The sequence below is a fragment of the Rhineura floridana genome, chromosome 7 (assembly GCF_030035675.1).
Source record: "Rhineura floridana isolate rRhiFlo1 chromosome 7, rRhiFlo1.hap2, whole genome shotgun sequence".
NCBI lineage: Eukaryota > Metazoa > Chordata > Lepidosauria > Squamata > Rhineuridae > Rhineura > Rhineura floridana.
The window spans coordinates 22,012,641-22,036,765 of record NC_084486.1 but is presented as its reverse complement, the minus strand read 5'-3'; the positions used below and the strand labels follow the sequence as shown (position 1 = coordinate 22,036,765).

Genomic DNA, 24,125 nt, shown 5'->3' with positions numbered 1-24,125 from the left:
TGTCTGAAAGAATCAGGCCCCTTTCATTGGACTGACTCAGCGCAGCAAGTGTTTGAGGAGCTGAAGCAGATGTTTTCCTCAGAGCCCATCCTCCAGCACGCAGACCCCCAGCAACCTTTCATTGTGGAAAGTCATGCAGCAGATGTAGCCATCAGAGTGGTGCTATTACAGCCAGCCCTGAAAGGCGGGGGTTTGCGACCCTGCACGTACTTCTCCAGAAAGCTGGCAAGCGGTGAGCACAATTACACAGTGTGGGAGAAAGAACTACTGGCCATTTGTGATGCATTTGAGACCTAGCGTCATCTCTTGAAGCGGGCACGACATGAAGTGGAAGTTCACGCTGACCATCGAAACCTGGAGAGCCTTCAGACAGCTTGGAAATTGAATCAGTGGCATGTGCTTTGGTGGCAGTTCTTCACCAGATTCCACTTCCATATTAACTACATTGCCCAGGAACAGAACGACTGGGCTGATGCTTTGTCCCACAAGCCGGAGTACAAGGAAAACCAACCCACTACACAACTACGTCACATCATTCCTTTAGAAAAGATGGTTGCTGCCAGTTGCCCTGATTCTTGGTATAAGGACTTGCGCAGAGCCCAAGAGCAAGATCCGTACGCTCAGGACTAGGTGCGAGAGCTGGAACAAGCAGTTCAGGGCTGTGCATCAGGATTCTCTTGAAGAGGAGGGATGCTCTATCACTATGAGACCCTGTACATGTCTCCAGGTGAGCTGCCAGCCAAAGTCCTCTGCCAGTGTCATGATACCCCCACTGCTGGACATTTTGGGGTTTTTTAAAACTTTGCAGGTGGTCACATCGGACTTTTGGTGGTCAAGGGTTAAGCATGATGTAGAGAGGTATATCCAATTGTGCCCAACGTGCATGAGGGCAAAACACGCACTGGGGCGACCCGTGGATTTGCTGGAGTCTCTTCCCATGCGCAAAGGAGCCTGGCAAATGGTAACTCTAGACTTTATCACAGACCTACCCACTTCCCATGGGAAGACAACTGTTTTGGTAGTTGTAGATGCTTTCAGCAAAATGGCTCACTTCATCCCCTGTGCTGGGCTGCCAACTCTATTTGTACAGCATATTTTTCGGCTCCATGGACTCCCCACCAGTTTGATTTTGGACTGGGGAACCCAGTTCACAGCTCGATTCTGGTGTGCGTTATGGCAATTGCTTCAGTCTGAGCTAAGGCTGTCATCTGCACACCACCCCCAGACAGATGGACAGTCAGAGTCAATGAATGCTACCTTGGAACAGTATCTCCGCTGCTATGTAAACTACCAGCAAGACAACTGGGTGTCCTTACTGCCTCTGGCTGAGTTCGCCTATAATAATTCTGTGCACGCCTTGACTCAGCTGATGGAGAAATTATTATATACAAACAATAAGCAAAAACACTTTTATAAAGCTATAAAGTTTTATAATATTTTAATAAGTTTAGTAACCAGCCAGAATCCTTTTCTCTTTAGAGCTGTCTTTTTCTCTATGTGCTGGTATGTTTGGCATAGCTTCAACTCTAATAGATAAGATAACATAGAACATTGTGCTGAACATCTCAGTATCTCTAAGACGTAGAAAGAATTGCAGTAGCTAAAATGCTTAGCTCATTAGCTGGAGTGCTTAGCTCACTGTGAAATTGTACTTTCATCTGAAGTACGGCATTGCCAAATTCACTAGAATATGATGCAGGAAGTACAGTACTTATGCAAGTACCTACGCAATGCCTATGCAAATACCTGTGCAATACTGTAATGCCTATGTCATCCTGTGTGATACTGATGTGTTAACTCCTGATTGGTAGATGCTAAAGTCTTTGTCCTGAAATATATAAAAACCCCAGGCAACCGGTGCCATGTTGCAGTTCTCCACTCACTATGAGCGAGACTGACCAAGCATATGCTTGTAATCTAATAAAGGCCTACCTTTTTGCTGCAAACCTGTGTTCTTCAATTTTACTCAAGGACCCCCAGTCCAACAAACTACAGAATTTTCCATCACAGCAGTCACTATTCTTTGCCAATTTTGGATACCACCCATGGACTTTCACCAACCCCAGCTCTAATCCGGCTGTCCCAGCGGATGCAGAGTCCGTGCAAGAATTGCAGACAATGCAGCAGTTGCTGCAAGAGTAACTTTTGCAGGCAAAAGCCAACTACAAATGGGTGGCAGATCTACACCACCAGCCTGGCTCAGAGATACAGGTTGGTGACAAAGTGTGGCTCTCCACATGATATCTGCCCACATGAGTTCCCAATCAGAAACTGCAGGCTTGGAGACTGGGACCCTTTAGGGTGGAGGCCCAGATCAACCCAGTGGTGTTTTGTCTACATCTTCCTGCTACTTTAAATATCCATCCCATCTTTCATTGCTCCCTGCGAACTCCAGAACAGCCACCAGACCCCCATCGAACACTCGAAGCTTCGTCTCCACCTATACTAATCGATAGCAGGGGGAGTTCGAAGTGGAGCAGATTTTGGATTCCCACCAGCGCCAGGGCAAGTTGCAGTGACTGATCCATTGGTTGGGGTTCAGTCCAGAGGAAAGGTCATGAGAGGCGGTGACCAACATGCCAGATTTGTTGACAGAGTTCCATGTAGCTTACCTGGACAAGCCCAAACCCCCAGGGTGCAGGGAAATTCAGTATGGGAGAGGTAGTGGTATTGCAACCCAGGATGGGAGGGGAGACATCGATGAGGGTGATACTGACTTTGAGGACTGGGGCAATGAGCTGAGGGAGGGGATGAGTTGCAAGGAGAGTTCACAGTGTGCTCAGTTCCCTGCCCCCCCACTGGATCACAACCTGAAATGTCAGAGACTGCCCTGTCAGAGACTGCTCTGAAAGACACGCCCCCCAGACAAGACATAGGTTTTAAGAGTCACTTTTACTGACATTAGAGGTTTTTAGAATACAGTACAAGCTCTCTCTCTATACAAGCGCTTTTCTCCTTTCTCTTGCCCCCACACCAACTGGCCAGATCTGCCAAGTCTTATAGATAAGGCCAGCTGGTTGCCTTGGATACTTGTCCTTGAGATCTGCATGGACTCTGAGCGTCTTGGCCTTGTAACTCTGCCATGGAAAAAATACTCTCAGGAACCCTTTACTTGCCAACAGTGATGTTCCTATATTAATGTATATATGGTAAGTGTTGGTTGTTTAGAAGATATATGGTAAGTAGTGAAAGAGGAGGGGGAGTGAATGGGCAGTAGAATGCTAGATGATTGGCTGAGTGTTTAAAATGGCTGAACGTATAAAAGGAAGAGTGAGAGTGGAATCTGGGGGGGAGAAGAGAACTGAGTGGGTTGCTTGGTGGGGTTTAGAGAGTTGTTTGACAGGAGAGAGTGGAGAAGGAGGGAGGTGGAGTTCGGATTAGTATTGAGTAAAACCATATGCTTATGTGCCTTAAGAAGAAATCTTGTTAATCTTGTTAGCTTTGTTATCTTTAATAAATACTTGATTTGGTTTACCAAAGGCCTGATCCTTGGCTGGGGTTTCACAGACCAGAAGGGAGGGTAAGGTAATGACCAAGGCTGAAGGGAAACTGTAACAAATGGTGGCAGCGGTGAAGAGAATAACAATACCAGTATTCAGAGTCTCTGGGAATACTAGTATTAGGACGTGACTGGTAGTTGCCTAGCAGGGGGATCTGTTGAGATCTGTGCTAGAGCAGGGAGAGAAACCATAAGAGAGAGCGGTCCGGACTGGTGGAGTCCCTGGTGGTGCCTAGTGACAGGCAGTAGCCACGCGCAGGTAGGAACCTGACAGGGAGAGCCAGGGAAGGACGCCTCACATCGGACAGTAGAAAAATAGAGAAGTTGGAGTCGAAGGTCTGGCGTACCGACTCCACAGCCCTGCTGGCGCCGCCGTATTAGCAGAACGCTGAAAGGCGGGGCGCCGAAAAGCGGGGCCCTACTGTAGATTAAACTTCATTCATGTAAGTTAACACGCTCTCTGGACAGAGGAGAAGGGAAGGGACGGTAATTGCTTTTCCCTTCCCCTGGCGTCGCCCTCATGTCCTCTCCACCAGTGAGGGGGGGATTGGCTGGTGCTATGTGCCTCTCCCCTGAAATGCCCCACCTAGAGATGTGGCTGCCCCACCTAGAAAAATAACTGCCCCACTTAACAAGGAAGGCTGGCTACAGGGCTGGAGGAGGGCTCAAAAGAATACTGATAAACTATCTTTATTTGTTGCCTGGTGGACAAGAATGAGGGGAATTGATAAGCGCCTTTCAGGCCACCATACCTGGCTGATTTGGCTTGGCATGTCAAAAGTTGTGAAGGAGAACATTTAAAAAACTTACTAGGCCAGGATTTTTAAAATAAGTTCATCCATAGGGGGCAATCCTGTCTGTTCATTATGTGTTAGGGTTGCCAGGTTCAGGGCCTGAGATTGATCCTGTATGTTTAGGAGAAGAGAAAGTCAGCCAAGTGCAGGTGTCCTTGCAACCCTGTAATGGGAAAAACCACAAGGTGGAATTCTTCTGTATCTTTAAAAGTTGTGCAGGGGGAAGGGAGAATTCCACCTTGTGGTTTTTCTTATTACAGTGTTGCAAGAACACTGCACTTGGCTGACTTTCTCTTCTCCTAAAGATACAGGATCAGTCTCAGGCCCTGAGCCTGGCAACCCTATTATGTGTACACAGTTCTCCAATGAGTTTAGCACTCTGCTCATGAGATGGGGAAAGAAGACTGGGGACTGCTTTTGGGGACTACATTGGTCTTTTAGCTTTTGGGGTTTTTTTAAGCCTGGTTTCTGCCTGTTTTTAAATCCAGAGCCAAAAGGGACCTCAATATAGCACAAACTGCATTTGCTTTAATGTTATAATATTTATTTTTTCTCTCTTTTTTAACTAGGGCAATTATTAATCTTGACCTAGATTTTTAAGGAAACCTGTTAACACATACCCAAATGGCTTCATAATCCATTAGACACTTAAGGCTCCATCCAGCTAGAGAGTGATTTTAATGGGGCATCTGAACATATGTTTAACTGTCTCCCACTGAAATATCAGTGATGCTTGTAAAAGCTGCTTATTGGTTGGATCATGCCATTTATGCTTTGAAGTCAGAGGAGAACTCATTTTCAGGTATTGGCAAATTAATGTGCCAGGTCTGCAAAATGATTAGATGCACAATTCTATATATTTTAATATGATAAAAACCGAGGCCAGCTTGGAATAAGACCAACCTGTCCTCCCTCATATTAGGCTGATGCATTCTTTTCCCCATGTCTCAAATTTGTCCGAGGGACAATGGAAGATACATTACGCTGAAATGTCCATTGGTTTGATGAAATAGTTAAGCTGCCTTGAATTTGCATGGGACAAATCAGGATCTTACTGAGCATGTGCACAATTTGCAGGCTCTTATATTTAAATGGAAAGCTACGTCCATTGCTGCTGCCTATTGCTGAGCTTAGAGACTGAAAAGGGGTCTCTGAGGCATTACAGAGACAAATCCCCATTGGATTGTGTACAGTTTCATAAGAGAGACAGAGACAGATCAGACAAGTCTTTCTGAGAAGTTTAAAATGGGTGAAATTTTGTTGATTGATTAAAAAGTCAGATGCAGAGAGATTTTTGTTTTGTTTTGGTGGCATTTCATGGGGAAATGATTTTGATCTTACCTATATGAATATACAGCCCACGGAAAGAGACACCTCGTGGCCACCTACAGACTTCAACTGCAGTAAAATCGTAGATGTCCTGAATGATTTGGAAGCTAATGCCTTCAAGCTGGTGGACCTGGCTTCATTAAGCTCAACAGTAAGTGTACCCACAAAATTGCTTATCTGTGATTTAAGCCTGTATAGTAAACATTTTGACTGGTAATTTGCCTGGTTTTAGTGGAACTGTACAGGGACGTTAGGGTCAGGCAAATGTGTGTGTGTGTACATGTGTGACCTTTACCTGTGAAGTTAGCAATTCATAGATGAGCATCTTCAAGGGAAACTTAAGGGGAGGTGGAAGGTAATTTGTTTAAAGATCACCAAGAGCATTGCAAATAAACTTCTTTAGTCAGAATGTGGATGACCTCTCTGTGTTAAAGCTGACAATGTCTACACCGGGGAGAAGAGTACAGGTTGCCATTTTACAGTTTTTGCATATGAGGGGAAACATAATGTTCAGAAACATGAAGAGAAAGAAACCAATAGATTGCAAAATTCAAAACTGTTTCCTTGTTATCACACAATTGGCTGACTCCATTAGAGAAATGAGTGGCAGCCCATGGGTATACATCAATGTGAACCTGTGTTAGAGTTGCTCTTTGATGGCACCCAAGTACATGTCACTGTGTTTTTATTCACTTGTTGAGTGAGCGTCCTCAAAGGCCTTTTATAAACTTTCAATTGAAAGAAAATGCTTCTGTGAATGCTGTTAGTCTCTTGCCTTGTGGTACCATAGAGATACTCTGCTTTCAATTATTATAGCATGAGCTTCCATCGGAAGTAGTCTATGAAGGTAGCACTTTTCTTTGTTCTTTTTAAATTGTACCTCTTTTTTATGAAAGCTGATGCCACAATACATTCTCTATTACCCTTATAAAGCATCAAAAGGCTTAAAAAGAAAGAAAGAAATTCATTGGCATAATTTTTATTTTTAACCTGTTGTCCTGTGATCATTCCACGTGTATTTTAGGAACTGAATGGAACAAATTTATCTCAGGAGTTCTGAAAGTAAAATGCCCTATCACTCAATCTCTCACTTTGGAGAGGAGATTCTCAACATTTGTTCACTTTTTAACAGTATTTACAACTGAAACAAGCAAACAGAGAAGCAAAGATGGCTAAACTATCTTGAGATTGAGGGGCAGCGGGGGGGGGAAGGGCTACATTGTGGGATGTTTTGAGCAGGCTTGATGGAGAGTTTCATGCATACACAGTGACTTAAACACTTACTATATGTTTCAGTTTGTCTGACACTAAACAGGTTTGGCCTGTTATTTGCACATCACAAGTGATGTGTGTGCATCTTTTTTTTCTACATAGATATTAATTCCATGTTTGAAACTGCCTTTGGAGATCTTTGAGAACTTACCTTTGTCAGCGGATTTTGGCATGGCTATCTGTGAAATCAGTGCTCAGAGGGCAGGTCATGCAAGTGGCCCACGCACAGAACGTCACAGGAGAGAACACAGAAAATTTCAGATTGTTTTTTGAGGACAGCGTGTTCTCAAAGCACAATCTTCTGTGAATTCCCTCCTCTGATGTTACACTGTTGTGCAAAATGATCATTTGCACAAGCATAAAAATGTACAAAAGCCACCACTGTCTGAGGTGAAGTCAATATATGATACATACAATAATTACTGTTCTGTTTAAATCATGTGTGTGCTAATTTTAAATCAAAGATGTATACAATATAAAATTTATAACAATTTCTTATATACACTAATAGTAAACTCAATTCTCCAAGTACCCAAACAGCACCAATTGCACACCAAAATAGCACTATTCATACAGAAGAGGGATGTCGCAGGTTTGTAAAAATACCAAAGGTTTGCAGAAGTTCAAACAATATTTGGGGGGGAAATCCCAAAGGTAAAGGGAAGCCCAATAACTGCCTTATGAGCATTGTCAATAGCGAGAGAATGATGACTGGGGATGGAGGGAGGAGAGAATGGAAAACTGGGTGAGAGGGGGAATGGAATATAGTATTTTGGAGAACAGGGTGGCTAACTGGAACACCAAACAAGAGCTCTCTATGCTGCAACATTTTATTGCAAGTCCTACTTGTAATATTTATCTATTCAAATAGATGAAATAAAATCTGTTTATACAAAAGATCTAAATAATTGTGTCAAACTCTGTAGGAAGGCAAGGGATTGGGGAAATTATAGGATTTGACTGTGAGGATTTATTTAAAATGTATTGATTCATTGTACGCCAGCATCGATGAACATGGTGCTTTACAGGTTAATGTAAGCAAACAAAAAACAAACCGGGCCCCTGTCCCCAAAAGCTTACAGTCTATTTTGGAGAGAGCAGGAGACAACAAAGGGAAGGGAGGAGAGAGGGAGAAGGAGAAGGAAAATGGGTAGAATGAGAAGAGATCTGTTGGATCAGACCATCTAGTCCACGTCCTGTTCTCACACTGGCCAATCACATGCCTATGGGAAACCCACAAGCAGGACATGAACACAACACCTCTCTCCCCACTTGTGATTCCTTGCAACTGGTAATATGTGAAAAATGCCAATATACATACATAGGCTTGGTTTCAGTAAAGAATGAACTTGTTAGGTACAATAAGCAAGGGCCCATCCATACCTAACCACAAAACCCACATTTTCCATATTCGGTTGGTGGCCTCGGGATCCATACATGTCCTGTTTGTGGTCAGATTATTGTGAAAACCTGATTATCAAGCATCCATACATCTGGTCTTTTTTTTGGTCTAAATTGCTTTAGCATTGGCCACGCCCCTAAGTCCACCCCTTTTCAGTGATTGGTCTATAATGGTTGTTTGCTCTTTGCCCGCTTTTTCGGAAGAGCGCAGACATGTATATCTTTTTTTAATTCTCACACATGTGCAGAGTTGTGGATGGGCTATTTGATAGGAAGGAAACAGGGGGCTTGCCATATGACGGAGGAACACCCATGGACCACCTATTGCAGGAACGTCCGCAGCATTGTATCTGAGCCCACAGACATTGATGTGATTGATTATCGATACAGGAAAGCATCTTCCTCTAGGATGCACACCTTAAAGTGAGGGGGTTTAAGAGTGTCAAAGAAGCTGAGAGCATTGCCATCAGGAGTCTAGACCAAGAGGCTAGACTCCTAGCAGGGTCACCCAAGGCGGAATGGTCAAAGCTGAGACCCCAGACTAAGAAGCATCCAGACTCAGAGCTCTGAATACCTCTTACCATGAAAACCCTAGGAACAGAGTATCCAAAATGCAACACAAGATAGTGCTGGAAGATGAGACCCCCAGGTCAGATGGCACTCAGCAATCCACTGGGGAAGAACACTGGACAGGTACGAGTAGCGCTGTGACTAATGACGCCACTGCATCAAAGCTGAATAGAAGCCCAGAGACTGATGTGCACAGATGCGAAAGGAGAGTCCAGAGTTGTACGATATACACAATAGGAACATGGAATGTGAGAAGCATGAACCAGGGAAAGCTAGAAATTGTCAAGCAAGAAATGGAATGCATCAGCATTACAATACTTGGTGTGAGTGAATTGAAATGGACAGGAATGGGACACTTTCAATCAGGCAACTACAAAATATTTTATGCAGGAAATAAGAAATTAAGAAGAAATGGGGTTGCTTTAATAATGAGAAGTGATGTAGCCAAAGCAATTAGGAGCTATAATGGAAGGACTAAGCGAGTGATAGCAATGAGATTTAACGGGAAACCTATTAACATAACCATCATCCAAGTCTATGCTCCAACAGCAAACACAGAAGAAGAGGAATTGGAGAGATTTTATGCAGATGTACAGGAAGAAATGATCACACTCCAAACCAAGATGTGCATGGGGGACTGAAATGCAAAAGTAGGGAACAGAGAAGAACTAGAAATTGTGGGGAAATGGGGCTTAGGAGATAGAAATGAAGCAGGAGAAAGACTTATTGAATTCTGTGAAGCCAATAATTTGTTTCTTGCAAACACATTTTTTGAGCAACCGAAAAGACGACTGTACATGTGGACAGCACCAGACGGTCAATATAGGAATCAAATTGATTATATAATTGGAAGCAGAAGATGGAGAAGTTCCATACAAAAACAAGACCAGGAGCAGATTGCGGTACAGTTCTGCAGTACAGATCATTAACTGGTAATATCAAAAATCAGAGTAAAGCTAAAGAAGAACAACAAAGCAATCATAATGCCAAAATACAATTTAAATAACATCCCAGAAGAATATAAAGATCAAATAAGGAACAGATTTGAGGCTTTAAACTTAGTTGACAGAGAACCAGAAGAACTATGGCATGAAGTCAGAGACATTATCAGGGAAGAATTAAAAAAGACAATACCTCTCGTTGAAAAGAGAGAAAGACCTCAATGGATGACTGAGGTCTTAAAATGGTTAAAGAAAGAACGAAAGCAAAAGGAGACAGAAACATGGTCAGAACCCTAAATGCAACTAGTACGTAGGGACAAAGAGAACTATTACAATAGTTATTGTAAAGAAATAGAAGAGGACAACAAAAAAAGTAGAACAAGAGCCCTGTTCCAAAAGATTAGAGAAATTAAAGGAAAATTTAAACCACAAGTAGGGATGTTAATAATCATCAGGGGAACAAACTGATTGACCGAGATGGAATAAAAGGAAGATGGAAGCAATACACTGAAGAACTCTATAAAAGAGATGCAAGAATGACAGTTTCATTCACAGAGGAACTATATGTTGAAGAACCAGAAATGTTAGAATGTGAGGTGAAAGCTGCTCTTAAAATACTTGGAAGAAACAAATCACCAGGAACAGATGGCATACCAATAGAATTGTTACAAGTTACTGAGACAGAATCTGTCCAAATTGTGACTAAAATCTGTCAACAAATATGGAAAAGAAAACAATGGCCCACAGACTGAAAGCTTTCAATATACATCCCAATTCCAAAGAAAGGTGATCCCAGGGAATGCAGTAATTATCGAACTATTGCCTTAATATCCCATGCAAGTAAAGTAATGCTCAAGATTCTACAACAAAGGCTCTTACCATATATGCAGCAAGAAATGCCAGATATTCAAGCTGGATTTAGAAAGGGAAGAGGTACCAGAGATCATATTGAAAACACACATTGGATAATGGGACAGACCAAGGTATTTCAGAAGAAAATCACCCTGTGCTTTATAGATTACAGAAAAGCCTGTGACCTTGTAGATAATGAAAAACTATGGAATGCCTTAAAAGGAATGGGGGTACCACAGCAGCTGATTGTCCTGATGCACAACCTATACTCTGCACAAGAGGCTATTGTAAGGACAGAATATGGAGAAACCGATTGGTTCTCCATTGGAAAGAGTGTGAGAAAGGGGTGTCTTTTATCACCCTATTTGTTTAATCTATATGCAGAACATATCATACGGAAAGCGGGATTGGACCAAGATGAAGGAGGTGTGAAAACTGGAGGGAGAAATCTCAATAATTTAAGATATGCAGATGATACCATACTACTAGCAGAAACTAGTAATGAATTGCAACGAATGCTGATGAAAGTTAGAGAAGAAAGCACAAAAGCAGGACTACAGTTGAAAGTAAAAAAGACTAAAGTAATGAAAACAGAAGATTTCTGTAACTTTAAAGTTGACAATGAGGACATTGAACTTGTCAAGGATTATCAATACTTGGTACAGTCATTAACCCAAATAGAGACAATAGTCAAGGAATTAGAAGGCTGGGACTGGGGAGGGCAGATATGAGAGAACTGGAAAAGGTCCTCAAATGCAAAAATGTATCACCAAACACTAAAGTCAGGATCATTCAGACCATGGTATTCCCAATCTCTATATATGGATGTGAAAGATGGACAGTGAAAAAAGCAGATAAGAGAAAAATCAACCCATTTGAAATGTGGTGTTGGAGGAGAGCTTTGTGGATGCATACCATGGACTGTGAAAAAGACAAATAATTGGGTGTTAGAACAAATTAAACCAGTACTATAACTGGAAGCTAAAATGATGAAACTGAGGTTATCATACTTTGGACACATCATGGGAAGACATGATTCACTAGAAAAGACAATAATGCTGGGAGAAACAGAAGGGAGTAGAAAAAGAGGAAGGCCAAACAAGAGATGGGTTGATTCCATAAAGGAAGCCACAGACCTGGACTTACAAGATCTGAACAGGGTAGCTTATAACAGATGCTATTGGAGGCTGCTGATTTATAGGGTTGCCATAAGTCATAATCAACTTGAAGGCATATAACAACAACAGGAAAGCATATCAGTTTTTCAGTGGTATTTCTAATGCAAATTTGTGAACTCGAAAATCCGTATTAGCTTGCAACATCATAAGGACGATGGTGAATTAATGAGGACACAAAGCAATAACACTGTAGATTATACAGTTGTATGGACGGGCCTTAAATGTAGTTCAGTTTTTATAATTGCATTTGAGAGGCGAATAGGCAAGTTATCTCCTCCAAGGACCATGCAAGCTGAATCGGATGTCATCATGAAAATGGGTAGCAGACTGTGCAGCAATGGAAGGGTGGGGTGGGGACACAGAAAAGATAACTGCAAAGTGAACCAAATTGGGTCTTCCAATAAGGAAGTCGTTTACAAATGGAGAAAAGGTCAAACCTTTGGGATTTCCTTTGCTGCTGTAGCAGAGCTTGGAAAAGTTACTTTTTTGAACTACAACTCCCATCAGCCCCAGCCAGCATGGCCACTGGATTGGGCTGATGGGAGCTGTAGTTCAAAAAAGTAACTTTTCCAAGCTCTGTGCTGTAGGCATCTTTTCTACGGCTGCCACTTATGTGTCATTTGTTTAAATCTCAGTTTCTGTCGGTGCTTTTTATTCTGCATAAGGATTGCATTTAAGAGTGGTCACATGTGCGTGATGCAGAATATAACCTGGGAGAAGATATTGATGCTGCAGCTCTTGCTCAACTAGGCACCCTTTAAGGAGCAAGAAACACACACACAGAGCTCAGCCTTGCAATCCTCTTCATCCATTTTTGAACACAAGGGGAGGTATATATGCATGTATTTTCTCATTTCTCTATACCCAATTCTAGTCATTTAAATGTATGAACTGACTCTAGTCAAGGGCACTGATGGTATCACTGAGTCAGTGACCTGCACATGCAAACCAACCATTGCCGATTAACCTCCACAGACAGAACAGTCACATGACCCACTGTCAACCCAAACACAATGCTCTTTTCAAGGAAGATAGTTCCCACTCTTTGACTAAGAATCCTGGAGTAATAACTCACCAAGCGATGGCAGTGCATGAGTGAATAACCCTAATATGTCTTTCAGTGCTGTGCTACACATGACTACTCAGAAAGTAAGCCCCATTGAGTTAAACAGAACTTAGTTCCAGGTAAGTACATACAGGAGCATTGCAGCTTTAGGCTGTGAGCATACTAGTAGCCTACAACAAAGCGTTTCCATTGGCCACATCTGGAGGGGGAGCAGGTTGTGAAATTTTTTGTAAAACTTCGTTTACGTGGTAACTGGGGACACAGCAAAACACAGTATTAGGGAGACACACCCTCCCCTGCTGTCTTAATTTGTCCTGACACATCTATACATATGCAACTTTAATGCAAATTTGTGGCATGGGGTTTTGCCTCATGTCCTTTAAGTAACTAGCAACATGCCTGCACTCCTGAAAGTCACTAACCCCTCCCCATTTTTATGGAAGACAGATGCCCCCATGAAAGGGGGAGGAGAATTGTGGTCTGCCATCTTCTTAACCCCTGGCCCAGTGGTGTGTTTATTTATGTGTGTTATTTAACATACTTCTGTGCTATCTCTCAGAGCAAATCCCTCCTAAGGTGGCTTACAAAAGATAATTAAAACCATAAAACATTTTTTTTAAAAAAAGCAAATAAAGCAGCCCAATTACAAAAACTAAAAACAGCAGCAGTTAAAAAACCCCATCATACCGCACTGAAAATAGAATGCCATTTCATATTAATTTAAATAATGGCCCCCTACAGATTCTGCTCTGTACTCACTCATATTAATAAATGCCTGCCATTCACTCCCGTGGAGGAAAAGCAAAATGTTCCCCTTGGGAACAAAACGGCAGGGAGGGCAGAATTTGCCTGCTACTGGGGTCACATTCACACTAGGCATTTATTCACTCTTCTTCCACTTTAAACAGTCATGGCTTTCCCCCAAAGAATCCTGGGAAGTGTAGTTTGTGAAGGGTGCTGAGAGTTGTCAGGAGACTCCTATTCCCCTCATAGAGCTACAGCTTCCAAAGTGCTTTTTCCTCTTCCCAGAGAACTCTGAGAATTGTAGCTCTGTGAGGGTTGGGGTTAGGGTGGCTGCTCTTTTGCGCAAATCTGGTAGATGCAAAAGCCTGTATTTCAAAAATAAAATAAAAAATTAAGGTGTGCACACACAGGTAAGCAAATACCTGCATGCATGCCCACAGTGGATCCCAGGTTTCCTGGCTTGGGGTGACACACACATTTTTTTAAAAAAATATTTTTGACTGCTCTTTTGTAGTGGACAGGAAACACTGATATAAATTTCAGAGGCATACAGTTGAAAGCGCTCATGTGTGGACAAAAGGTGCACAAATGCGCACATGGAAACAGTGACCCATGCATTATCGCCCTAGCGTGGACATGGCCTATGCCTCTGAATACTAGTTGCTGGGAATCACAGATGGGAAGAGTCCTGTTGCACTCAGGTCCTGCTTGCGGCCTTTGCAGGATCATCTGATTGGCCACTGTGAGACCAGGATGCTGGATTAAGGTGGGCCTTTGACCTGATCCAGCAGGGCTCTTCTTACATTCTTATGAGAGCAGGACACTCTCTCACCTTGTTTCCTCTTTTGCATCACCATTGCTGTCTTTGTCACCCTTCATACGTTGGGGGCTTCTGCAGTGGGGAGGCTTCTCAGCTTGCATTGGCTACTCACATAATCTAGAGCTCTGGCCCTACACAAGTAGAGAAGGCTCCCGACTTCACAGAAGTTCCTTTTCTAACATGGGGGAGGTGATGAAGCCAGCAACACAGACATAACAGTGGGAGTGGGGCCAGCAGGTTTGTCCTCACTCTCTCCATCCATCCCATGAAGTTTGGACACCTGAAGAGGACTAGAGACACATTGCACTCAGAACCCTCAGGAGTCTATGAAATACAGTCCTCCACACATACATATCCCAACCATCACAAGGACACCCATTTCACTAGTTGTATAGGCTGCAATCCTATATAATCCTAGGGAGCAAGCCCCATTGAACTTCTGAATAAATACGCAGGTACCGGTGAAAAGGTAGGATCAGATTTTTAATTGCAAACATGCTCCTGCCAAGGCCTAGCATCAGCACTTGGAAACCTCCGGCACCTGCCTCAGGCCTTCCTTTTCCTGCAGTGCCCTAGAAGAGCCTTCCCCAACCTTCTCCAGATGTTGCTGGACTCCAACTCCCATCATCCCCAGCCAGCTTAGCCAATGACCAGGGATGATGAGATTTGTAGTCCAACAACGTCTAGGGACCCAAGGTTGAAGATAGCTGCCCCAGAGCAGAGGTAGCCAAAGTGGTGTCCTCAAGATGCTATTGGACTATGACTTTCATCATTCCTGACCACAGCTAGCCGTAGCTGATGATCATCGGAGTTCAGCAGGATCTGAAGGGCTATCCCTAGAGTGACGCAACATTGGGGCAGTGGGGAATGAAAATGGTGGCTCCCAACAATCTGTCGGTGATTCAGAACACTGATGCTGCCCACTGCTAGCAGGTAAGCCCACTAGAGCCTACCTAAGGGGGTCCTCTGTGATAAGAGGGGGGGCAGCAGAGGGTATTTTGCCAAGGGTTCCTTCAGACTTGGAGCTAGTCCTGAATTTGTACCGGATGGAAGGAAACAGAGCAAGTCCACTTCTTTTCTTTTCATATGAATGTTAGACAAGACACTATATTTGTTTTTGTAGAGAAATGCTGAATCCTGGGGAAACAATCCTGGTGCCTTAGAAGATATGATTGCCTCCTCTCTGCACATTTGTTAGGCTTAATTGATTTTGTGCAAACACTGTATTATTTTTAGTAAATCTTTAACAATGGCATGATCATCCATGAAAAATGACCTAGTTTGCTGCATAATATTTTGAGTGGATTATATGGAGATATTGGAAAACTGGAGAATGTTCAGCGATGTAAACATAGTCGGGTCAGGATATTTTGCAACCATTTCCCTGCTAGGCACTGGATGAATTTGACATTTCATTTTGTGTGCATTAAAAAAATGAAATGGGAAATATATGCCCAGATTTTATTTATTTATTTATTTATTTATTTAAAGATTTTATTTATTTATTTATTTCGTTTCATTTATAAACCGCCCATAGCTAATAGCTCTCTGGGCGGTGTACAAAACAGATACAAAACAGTGTACAAAAATTTTTTTCTTGCTCGTGTGATTTAAGCTGTTTTAAAATGCAGAGTTCACCAGTTCAGTGAAGAGCTTTAACATCTTGGGTGTTGTCACATGCAATTTCTGCCTTTTAGTATTGAACGTGTCAATTCTGGCTGCTAATGTAGAGCAGCCCAAAGTATATTCCAAGCCTATGTAGGTTTTTCATTAGGATTTCAAATGTGGGAAATGCAAAAACTGATTGAACCTGTCACTTTTGAAAATGGCCCCTGGTTTTGGAAATACATTTCCCAGTGTCCAGCTTTACAAGATTGACAAGATTGTTAAAACTCTGTTTTTTAAAAAAATAATTCTGAAGTGTTTTTAAATTTTATGTATCCCATCTTCAGTGAAAAATCTCCTAGATGGGGTGGGGGAGTGGGACATTCTGCTTCCTGTTGCAACTGGCCTTATGTCTGGATCTGCCTCTGACCATGAAAGTTCCATTTAGTTAGCACACCTTATAGGCATTGATTGGCCTGTCCTCTGTGAATTTGTGTAATCCATCCATCTAAACTAGTGACTGTCTCTTCCCCTTCTTGTGGCAGTGAATTCAACAAGTTAATTGTACATTGTGTGAAGAAGCCCTTCCTTTTGACTGCCCTGAACCTATTGCCAGTCAGTTGCATTGAGAGATTCTAATTTCATGGGAGAGGGAGGGGAACACACACGCCCTAACTCCATTCATTATTTTATAAATCGTTTGTCATGTTCTCCCCACACACGATCTTGTTTCTTCTTTATCATCTAAGGCTTAGATTCTATGCCGTAGCTTTTTGGGCTCCCAGAAGGATTGGGATCCTGTTAGGCTGCCTACATGCCTACCCTCCAGTGCCTTCAGCAAACTGCTTACAGCCTTGCTGGGGTGGGGGGGGGGAACCTGTTGGTTCAAAAGGATCTGCATGGATAATGCCAGTAACAAGCTAACGTTCTCTGTGCTTTCTTTCATTGTTGTCAGGAGCAATTTGAAATCCGTCAGTGTTCCTAAACAGGAAGACTTCTATCTCCATTTATTTTCAGTAGCAGCATGAGGGGAGTTCGGGTTCTTTGGAGATGCTGTGGTTTGGATGTTGCCTTCACCTCCTATCAATACAGTGAAGGCATACTGGCACCAAGCGGCCTGAAGTCTCAGATGCAAGATTCTTTCTGCACCTCATTCTTTCGTGGCTGAAGAAAGGGCGTGATGACCTTCAGACAGAAGTACCACCCAGCAATTCCAGCTGGCTGCTTCTAATCTCTCTGGACTAGAGGCATTTGGTGGTGTTCTGAGAGGTGTTGCATTAAACATCAATGGATTGCCATGTCTCTGTAGACAGTCCTAACACATCTCTCTGTCTCTTCCCCCCACCCCAGTAGAAAAAGCAAAGCAGTTATGTTGGTCTATAAGGGGGAAAAACAACATCAATTCCAATGCCTTTTAGGCAATGCCTTTATTAGGACCCACCAAAATGTCACAAAATAGTGAAGGGAGCAAGCTTTCAAGTTCTGCAGAGCTGTTCATCAAGCTAGAAGTTACAAAAAATGGGGTGGTGGTAGAGGCAAATGGAGATGGGGACAAGTGCAATAAGTAGGCAGTGGATATAGTTAAAATAAGATCTCCAAACTCCACAGTTAGGCAACCCCTTCATTACGACCTACCAAAATGTCACAAAATAGCAAGCAAGCTTTTGAGTTTTCCAGAACTCTTCATCAAGCTAGAAGGTACAAAAAGCAGGGGGTAGATGGGGGTGGTGAAACAAGTATAACGGTTAGGCTGGATATAGCTAAAATAAGATTTCCAGAGGGATTCCATGATCTGCATAAGTCATCTTATGGCCCCTTCATTAGCCGGGGGGGGGGGGAGGATAGGCGTAGTGGAAAAATTCAAATCAGCTTAATTTGAATACACATAAGTGGCAGCACTCAGCTTTCCTTGGCACAGAATATAAATTATCTTGGTGCAAATTTTGACTTTTTATATCATCATCATCAGAGTAAGCACAGGCATAAAGCATATAAGATGTTAATTATTGCCTTCCTATATATATTCAAATTAGAAAGTTGTTTCACCAGATGCCAAAAAGACTTTGTCATTCCTTCTCTCCAGAGAATCCTGGGAACTGTTTTGTGAAGAGGAGGGTGGGCTAGAGAACCCTAACAGAGGGTGCTCACAAAATTATAGTTTCCAGATTTCGGGGGGGGGGGCTATAAAACTGATATAACTTTCACTGTAGATAATATGTCAGACAGATCCCTGTGTATTTTTCTTGTCTCTTGTTTCGGGGTGGTGGTGGTTACATTTTCTTTTACATACATGTCTGGTTCTCAAGCGAGAATACAAACCAAAATAGCCCTTTAATCCAAGCATTTCCAACCATAGCAACAGTGTTTGCGTTCCAAAGCTGAGCAAAAATAACTGGAAAACAATTTGTTTCTCTGAAATGTTTGTTCCATCCAGATTTTGCCTTTTCTTCTTTCTTTCCAAGAGCCGTTGGGACATCTGCCCATCAGTGGCTGAAAGGCAACTGAGCCTTTGTGAATTTCTGCCACTCTCTTTTTCCTTATAGGAGCTGACCATGCTGAACCTCCCCCCCCCTTTCCCAACAGTGGACATCCCAGCCCATGCTTGTTCGTTCTTGCAGTGGGATCACAGGAGCTCTTGGTAACCTCTTGGTCAGAGCTTGGAAATGTTCCTTTTTTGAACTACAACTCCCATCAGCCCAATCCAGTGGCCATGCTGGCTGGGGCTGATGGGAGTTGTAGTTCAAAAAAAGTAACTTTTCCAAGCTCTGCTGTTGGTCATCTTTGCTTTCTGCAGGTACTCAGTGTAGTTCCTTTCTGCTTTACAATATCCCTCACGCATATTTTCATGATAAATGTACCAGAGAACATAGGAGCCTACATAGGATGCTGCTTTACACTGAGTCAGATCATTGGTCCGTCTAGCTCAGTGTTGCCTACACTGACTGGAAGTGGCTGTCCAAAATTTCAGGCACGGGTCTGTCCTAGCTTTCCCTGGAGATGCTGGGGCTTTTGCATATAAAGCACAGGCTCTACCACTGAGCCACAGCCCTTCCCCTGACTATTATATAGCTTCTCATTGCATTGTAGGGCATTTCCATTTGGGAGGAATCAAGCGGTGAGCAAACGGTAATTTTGGATCTCAGCTGGCCACTTTGCTCTTACTGCATTTTGATCCTTAAACTGTTCTGCTCTTGAAACAGCTTAACTGTGTAAAAGTGTGCACTTGTTTCAAGAAAAACAGTTTAAAAAGTGCCCAAGGAATCAATGTTTCCATTCCAGGCGAATCTTATGACATTGAAAGGAAGGATTCTTGTCAGAGATCTGAGCAGGGTGGTTCACGACAGATGCTCTTGGAGGTCACTGATTCATAGGGTCACTGTAAGTCGTAGTCGACTTGGAGGCACATAACAACAACAACAACCCTTGTCAGAAAATCAGTCTTCTGATGATAGCTATGGAATGTTACATTATGTTCAAGGAGTCTTGAACTATGTGTTAAATATCTCTGGTGCTGTATTTATTGTAGAGATTGCCTTTCTTAATTATGCTTTTTGTAGGGAAGGACAGAGGCCTAGTCCTCTCGCTAGAAGCAGTAATGCTTTGCCTGGGTGGTATCATTTCAGGCTGCAGGTTGTGGGGGAGGCGAGGGGCTTGTGTGATTGAATGCTCCTTCACTATGGGAAAAAACCCCTTCACTTAGAAAACTAGATTTCAGGGTGAAATGTTCAGACCTAGCCCTTTCTGTGTCATGCTAGTTTTATGTGTGCAGTGAAAGCTGTTGTATGAATAAACAATGAGTCGTGCAAACCACACCTGGATTCTGAAGTATTTCAGACCAGACTAAGGTTAACCACCTCAGTGAGAACTAGACCAGAGGCTGGAGAGGATCTTAGGAAATAAATGTGTAGTGTCAAGATATCATGAGAATAGTTCGAGAAAAAAGCAACTGTGGCATGGCTTCAGTCTACTAAGGGAAGCAACCACAATAATTAGATGATATTGATTTTTCCACAATCATGAGGTCCAGAAACCTATTTTAATTATATATGAAAGGAGATGCTGTCCAGATTAGAAAAAAAGGGATGAATTTCATGAACCACACTGAGGTCATGGACATGAAAATGATTCAATCCATTGTTTCTGATCCATCATGATATCCATTGTCTTGACCACAGCTTGGAAAAGTTACTTTTTTGAACTACAACTCCCATCAGCCCCAGCCAGCATGGCCACTGGATTGGGCTGATGGGAGTTGTAGTTCAAAAATGTAACTTTTCCAAGCTCTGGTGACAACCCAAACAAGATGGTGGAGACAGGCTTAGGACTGCCCAAGTGTGCAGGAGCAAGGTCAAGACCCTAGACAGGGCCAAGAGTGCTGGGTCAGGGTTCAAGAGCAAGAGTTTCAGGACCATAGGCAGCACTCCAACAGCTAGGAAAAAGTTGCCTGAGCAGCACATGCTTGTTGCAACTGCAAAAACTTTGTAGTCTGGGCTGAATGGTCCACAGAAGCGCCACTTTATGAGGGCTGCAGCCTCCTAGATAAAGGAACAGTATCCTTTGGTGCACCTTTTAGGCAGTGGGGTTTGGGATTAAGGAGACTTGGCCCGCGGATACTTTGCAGGGCTTTCTTAATCCTTGGAGGAGTCACTAGTGCATTCTCTAGAGTCCATAGACAAACCAACATTATTGGTGTTTGGTGGGGCTAGATGTGGAATCTGGTGCCAGTGGGTCTACTCAGGTTAGGCCAGGAAATGGGCCCATCTCCTCCTTAGAGCTATTACTGCTCAGGGACTGAGGGAACGGTCATGACACTCCCTCCTTCCCCCTCCTGTGCAGGTTGGCAGAAGGATAAACCCAAAGATGAGTCTTTCTGCAGTTTCTTCACGGCATGGGCAGCTAATATCAAATAAAATGTTGCAGGCAATATAAAATCATTCTGCCTAATCCCTCTATTTGGAAGCTACTGCTAATCTGGACAGCAGTGGGAAATGCCCTCCCAATTCAGTGTGACCCAGATGCAGAAAATTCATAGTACATCTGCTTTAATTTCCTCTTAATCACCAGCATCCGAGAACAGTAGAAGAGACATTCAAAGAGGCATGCATTCTATTTGTGTCACGGGGCTAATGATCAAAGCCTGTCCATGTACTTCACTGTGTTGCATGCAAATACAGGAAGAGCTGGTCTCTGGTGGCCCTACCCAGTTTTGATCAAGATAAGATAAAACGTTTGTCCACCATTTCATTTGTAAGGAAAAGAAAAATAGTTTCACGTTGTACGAAAAAGAGCTGTTCTGTGCTTGTAATGTTACATTGTTCTTTATAAAAAAAAAAAAGACAGACTTGGGGACCTAGGAAGCTTCCTTATACTGAATCAGACCATTGGGCCATCTTGCTCAGCATTGCCTACACTGACTGGCAGTGGCTCTCCAAAGTTTCAGGTATGGGGTGTGTTCCCAACCCTACCTGGAGAAATCAGGGATTGGACCATTGACCTTCTGCAAGCGAAGAAGGTGCTCTACCGCTTAGCTGCAGCCCTTGCCCTTGTATTTCTCATGTAAGTGCACATTTTTGTAGGCACCACTGTGCCTGAATGCATTGCCCATAAACGGGAAGACTTTGCATTCACACACTCCTCTGTGTCCCCATTGAGGCAAGCAAGGGCTGTTATACTGAGCTCCAGAACACAGCCCAGCCAGGCAAAAATACTCAAGGAAGGAAAAGGGGGGGTGGCCTGGTGAGAGTCCCAAGGGTCTGACTGAGAGGCCTGGAGAACCATATTTGGGCCCTGGGTCTGAGGTTCCCCATGCCTGCTCTACAGTTAAAGAAATATAGCAGTGACATCCCCTTAAAGCAGCCTTTCCCAACCAGTGTGCCTCCAGATGTTGTTGGACCACAACTCCCATCAGTCTCCAATGCATTCATTCCCTTCTGTTCTCTCATAGGAGCCTTCGGACTCCAGCCAACATGTTCATTATCAACCTGGCTGTCAGTGATTTCCTAATGTCCATCACTCAGGGCCCAGTTTTCTTCACCAACAGCCTCAATAAATGATGGATATTTGGCAAGAAAGGTGTGTTAGCAGCAAATTCTTCTGAATCGTTTAGACTGAATGGGCTGATTTGGAAGTTTGTATAACTGCCCAAGGGACTGCTATTGTTCGGTCAGCTGTCACTGAAGGTTTTTGCAATGAATGTACCATGGTTTATTGATGGTTTCCCAATTTTTCACACACTCCACCCCCTTCTATTAGGCAAAGCCGTCCATGGGACCAGTGCTGTCGTAACTTAAACATGTTTTCACTTTGCCCTGTTGGGTAGCATAAACCAGGATTTCTGTCACACACATGGCAAACCCCAACCCAGAGACAAGGAAGAAAGAAAGATAGAAGTGAAAAGAAATAGAGAATGAAAGGAAGAGGTGGGAGGAAAGGACCTTTCTTAAGAAGAGATCAAGCAATAGATATGTAATGCCTTCCTTTCAGCAGTGCAATAGCTCCTGGTCATCTCATTTCATGCTTTGATTAATCCCAAAGAGTAATAAGAAGCCACATCAAATATCCTACGACTTGTTGGAGTTCTATTTCCTGCTGTATATTACAATGGGGCAATGGAGGCAGGGTATGAGGGCAAATGGGGCGTAGCCCCAATAATCTCCATCTGCCCTCAGCTATTCCCCATCTGCATGTCTTCTTATAACTATTTCAGGGAGTGGCACTGCTTGTCAGCTTCCTCCTCCTCACCCTCAGTGTTGCCCTCATAGATCTCAGCAGGGAGGAGCATGGAAACAAAACTAGAATTTGTTGGCTCTGCCTGTTGTTGGCTCTGGCTCCACCTACTGTTGGTCTCCCTGCCTTCCATCCTACCAGTCCCAATGGGCACCAGCCAGCACTGCGACACACAACATTCCCTGTGTTAGGCCTTTGTGAAAATTGACCCCCTTACCAATGCTTTCACTTCTCTCCTTGCATCATCACTCTCAAACTAAATCAAAATCTTGAGATGAATCTTGCTTTATTTTCCGTGCCTTTGCTGAACCCCTTACTCCTTTAGTTGGAGGGGGGAAAGAGTTGAACTCCCGTAACTTTTCACATGGCACCAATCCAGATCTAAATAAAATGTGGTGCAAGCAGTCTGGATGTCTCAGTGCAGCAAAGGTGTGTTCAAGCTCCACATAAGAATGTCTGTCTGCCTTCACCCATTGTTGGAAGCTCTGCAGCAGAGCCTCAGAATCAAGGCCAAATTATCATGCTGGCATCTCCCTCCTATCCAGCCCTGCTCACTGAACAAGCCCAAAGCATACTTACATGATGCTTGTGTATAGGTTAAGCTGATCTTATGGTTGAAACATGTGAGCCTAAACACCTAGGTAAGTCACATGATGCTGTAGTCCCATGCCCACCACACATGCTCAGTCCTCAAAAACCCTGAAGATTTTTTCTAGAGCTTCGTTGTACTTCTGCAAACCTCAGGGTCCCACTCCCCAGTCTGCTGATACCTCCCTCTTGTATGCATGTGGTGCCATTTTGGCTGTCCATAAGGACTGACGCTTGGATCATTGTGATCACTGTTAGTACATGTCAGGCATGGGGAACCTTTGGCCTCCAAATGTTGCTGAACTATAACTCCTATCAGCCCCAGCAAGCAGGCCCAATGGCCAGGGATGATGGGAGTTGTAGTTTAGTAATTGCTGGAGGGCCAAAGGTTCCCCACACTTAGTACATATGATTAAGCAAAGTAAAATAAGTGTGCATTTTGATCTGTGTGCTAACTCTGCTGTGCTCTTTCTGGAAAGGTTGCGAGCTTTCTGTGGAGCCGTTTTCGGCACTGCTTCCATGATCACTGTAACAGTGATAGCCCCGGACAGGTATCCTGTGATTACACGACCCCTGGCCTCCATTGGAGTAATATCTAAGAAGAAGGCTCTGCTAATCCTTTTAGGAGTATGGCTGAATTCTTTAGCTTGGAGCCTTGCCCTCTTCTTTGGATGGAGTAAGTGAGAGAATCAAAATATGGTTACTTGATACTGAGAGGGAAAACAGGAATTTATATAATG

General features: G+C 43.3%; 1 protein-coding gene across 1 annotated transcript in view; it reads left to right on the top strand.

Annotated features, from left to right (window-relative positions):
* Nucleotides 1-24,125, top strand: part of OPN4 (opsin 4) — a 54,540-nt gene that overhangs the window by 392 nt on the left and 30,023 nt on the right. Inside the window, 8 exon segments of the mRNA XM_061634582.1 lie at nt 809-961; nt 5,651-5,773; nt 18,615-18,673; nt 18,675-18,709; nt 18,835-18,874; nt 22,019-22,147; nt 22,778-22,780; nt 23,865-24,061. Of these exon segments, the coding sequence (XP_061490566.1) occupies nt 809-961; nt 5,651-5,773; nt 18,615-18,673; nt 18,675-18,709; nt 18,835-18,874; nt 22,019-22,147; nt 22,778-22,780; nt 23,865-24,061 (739 nt within the window).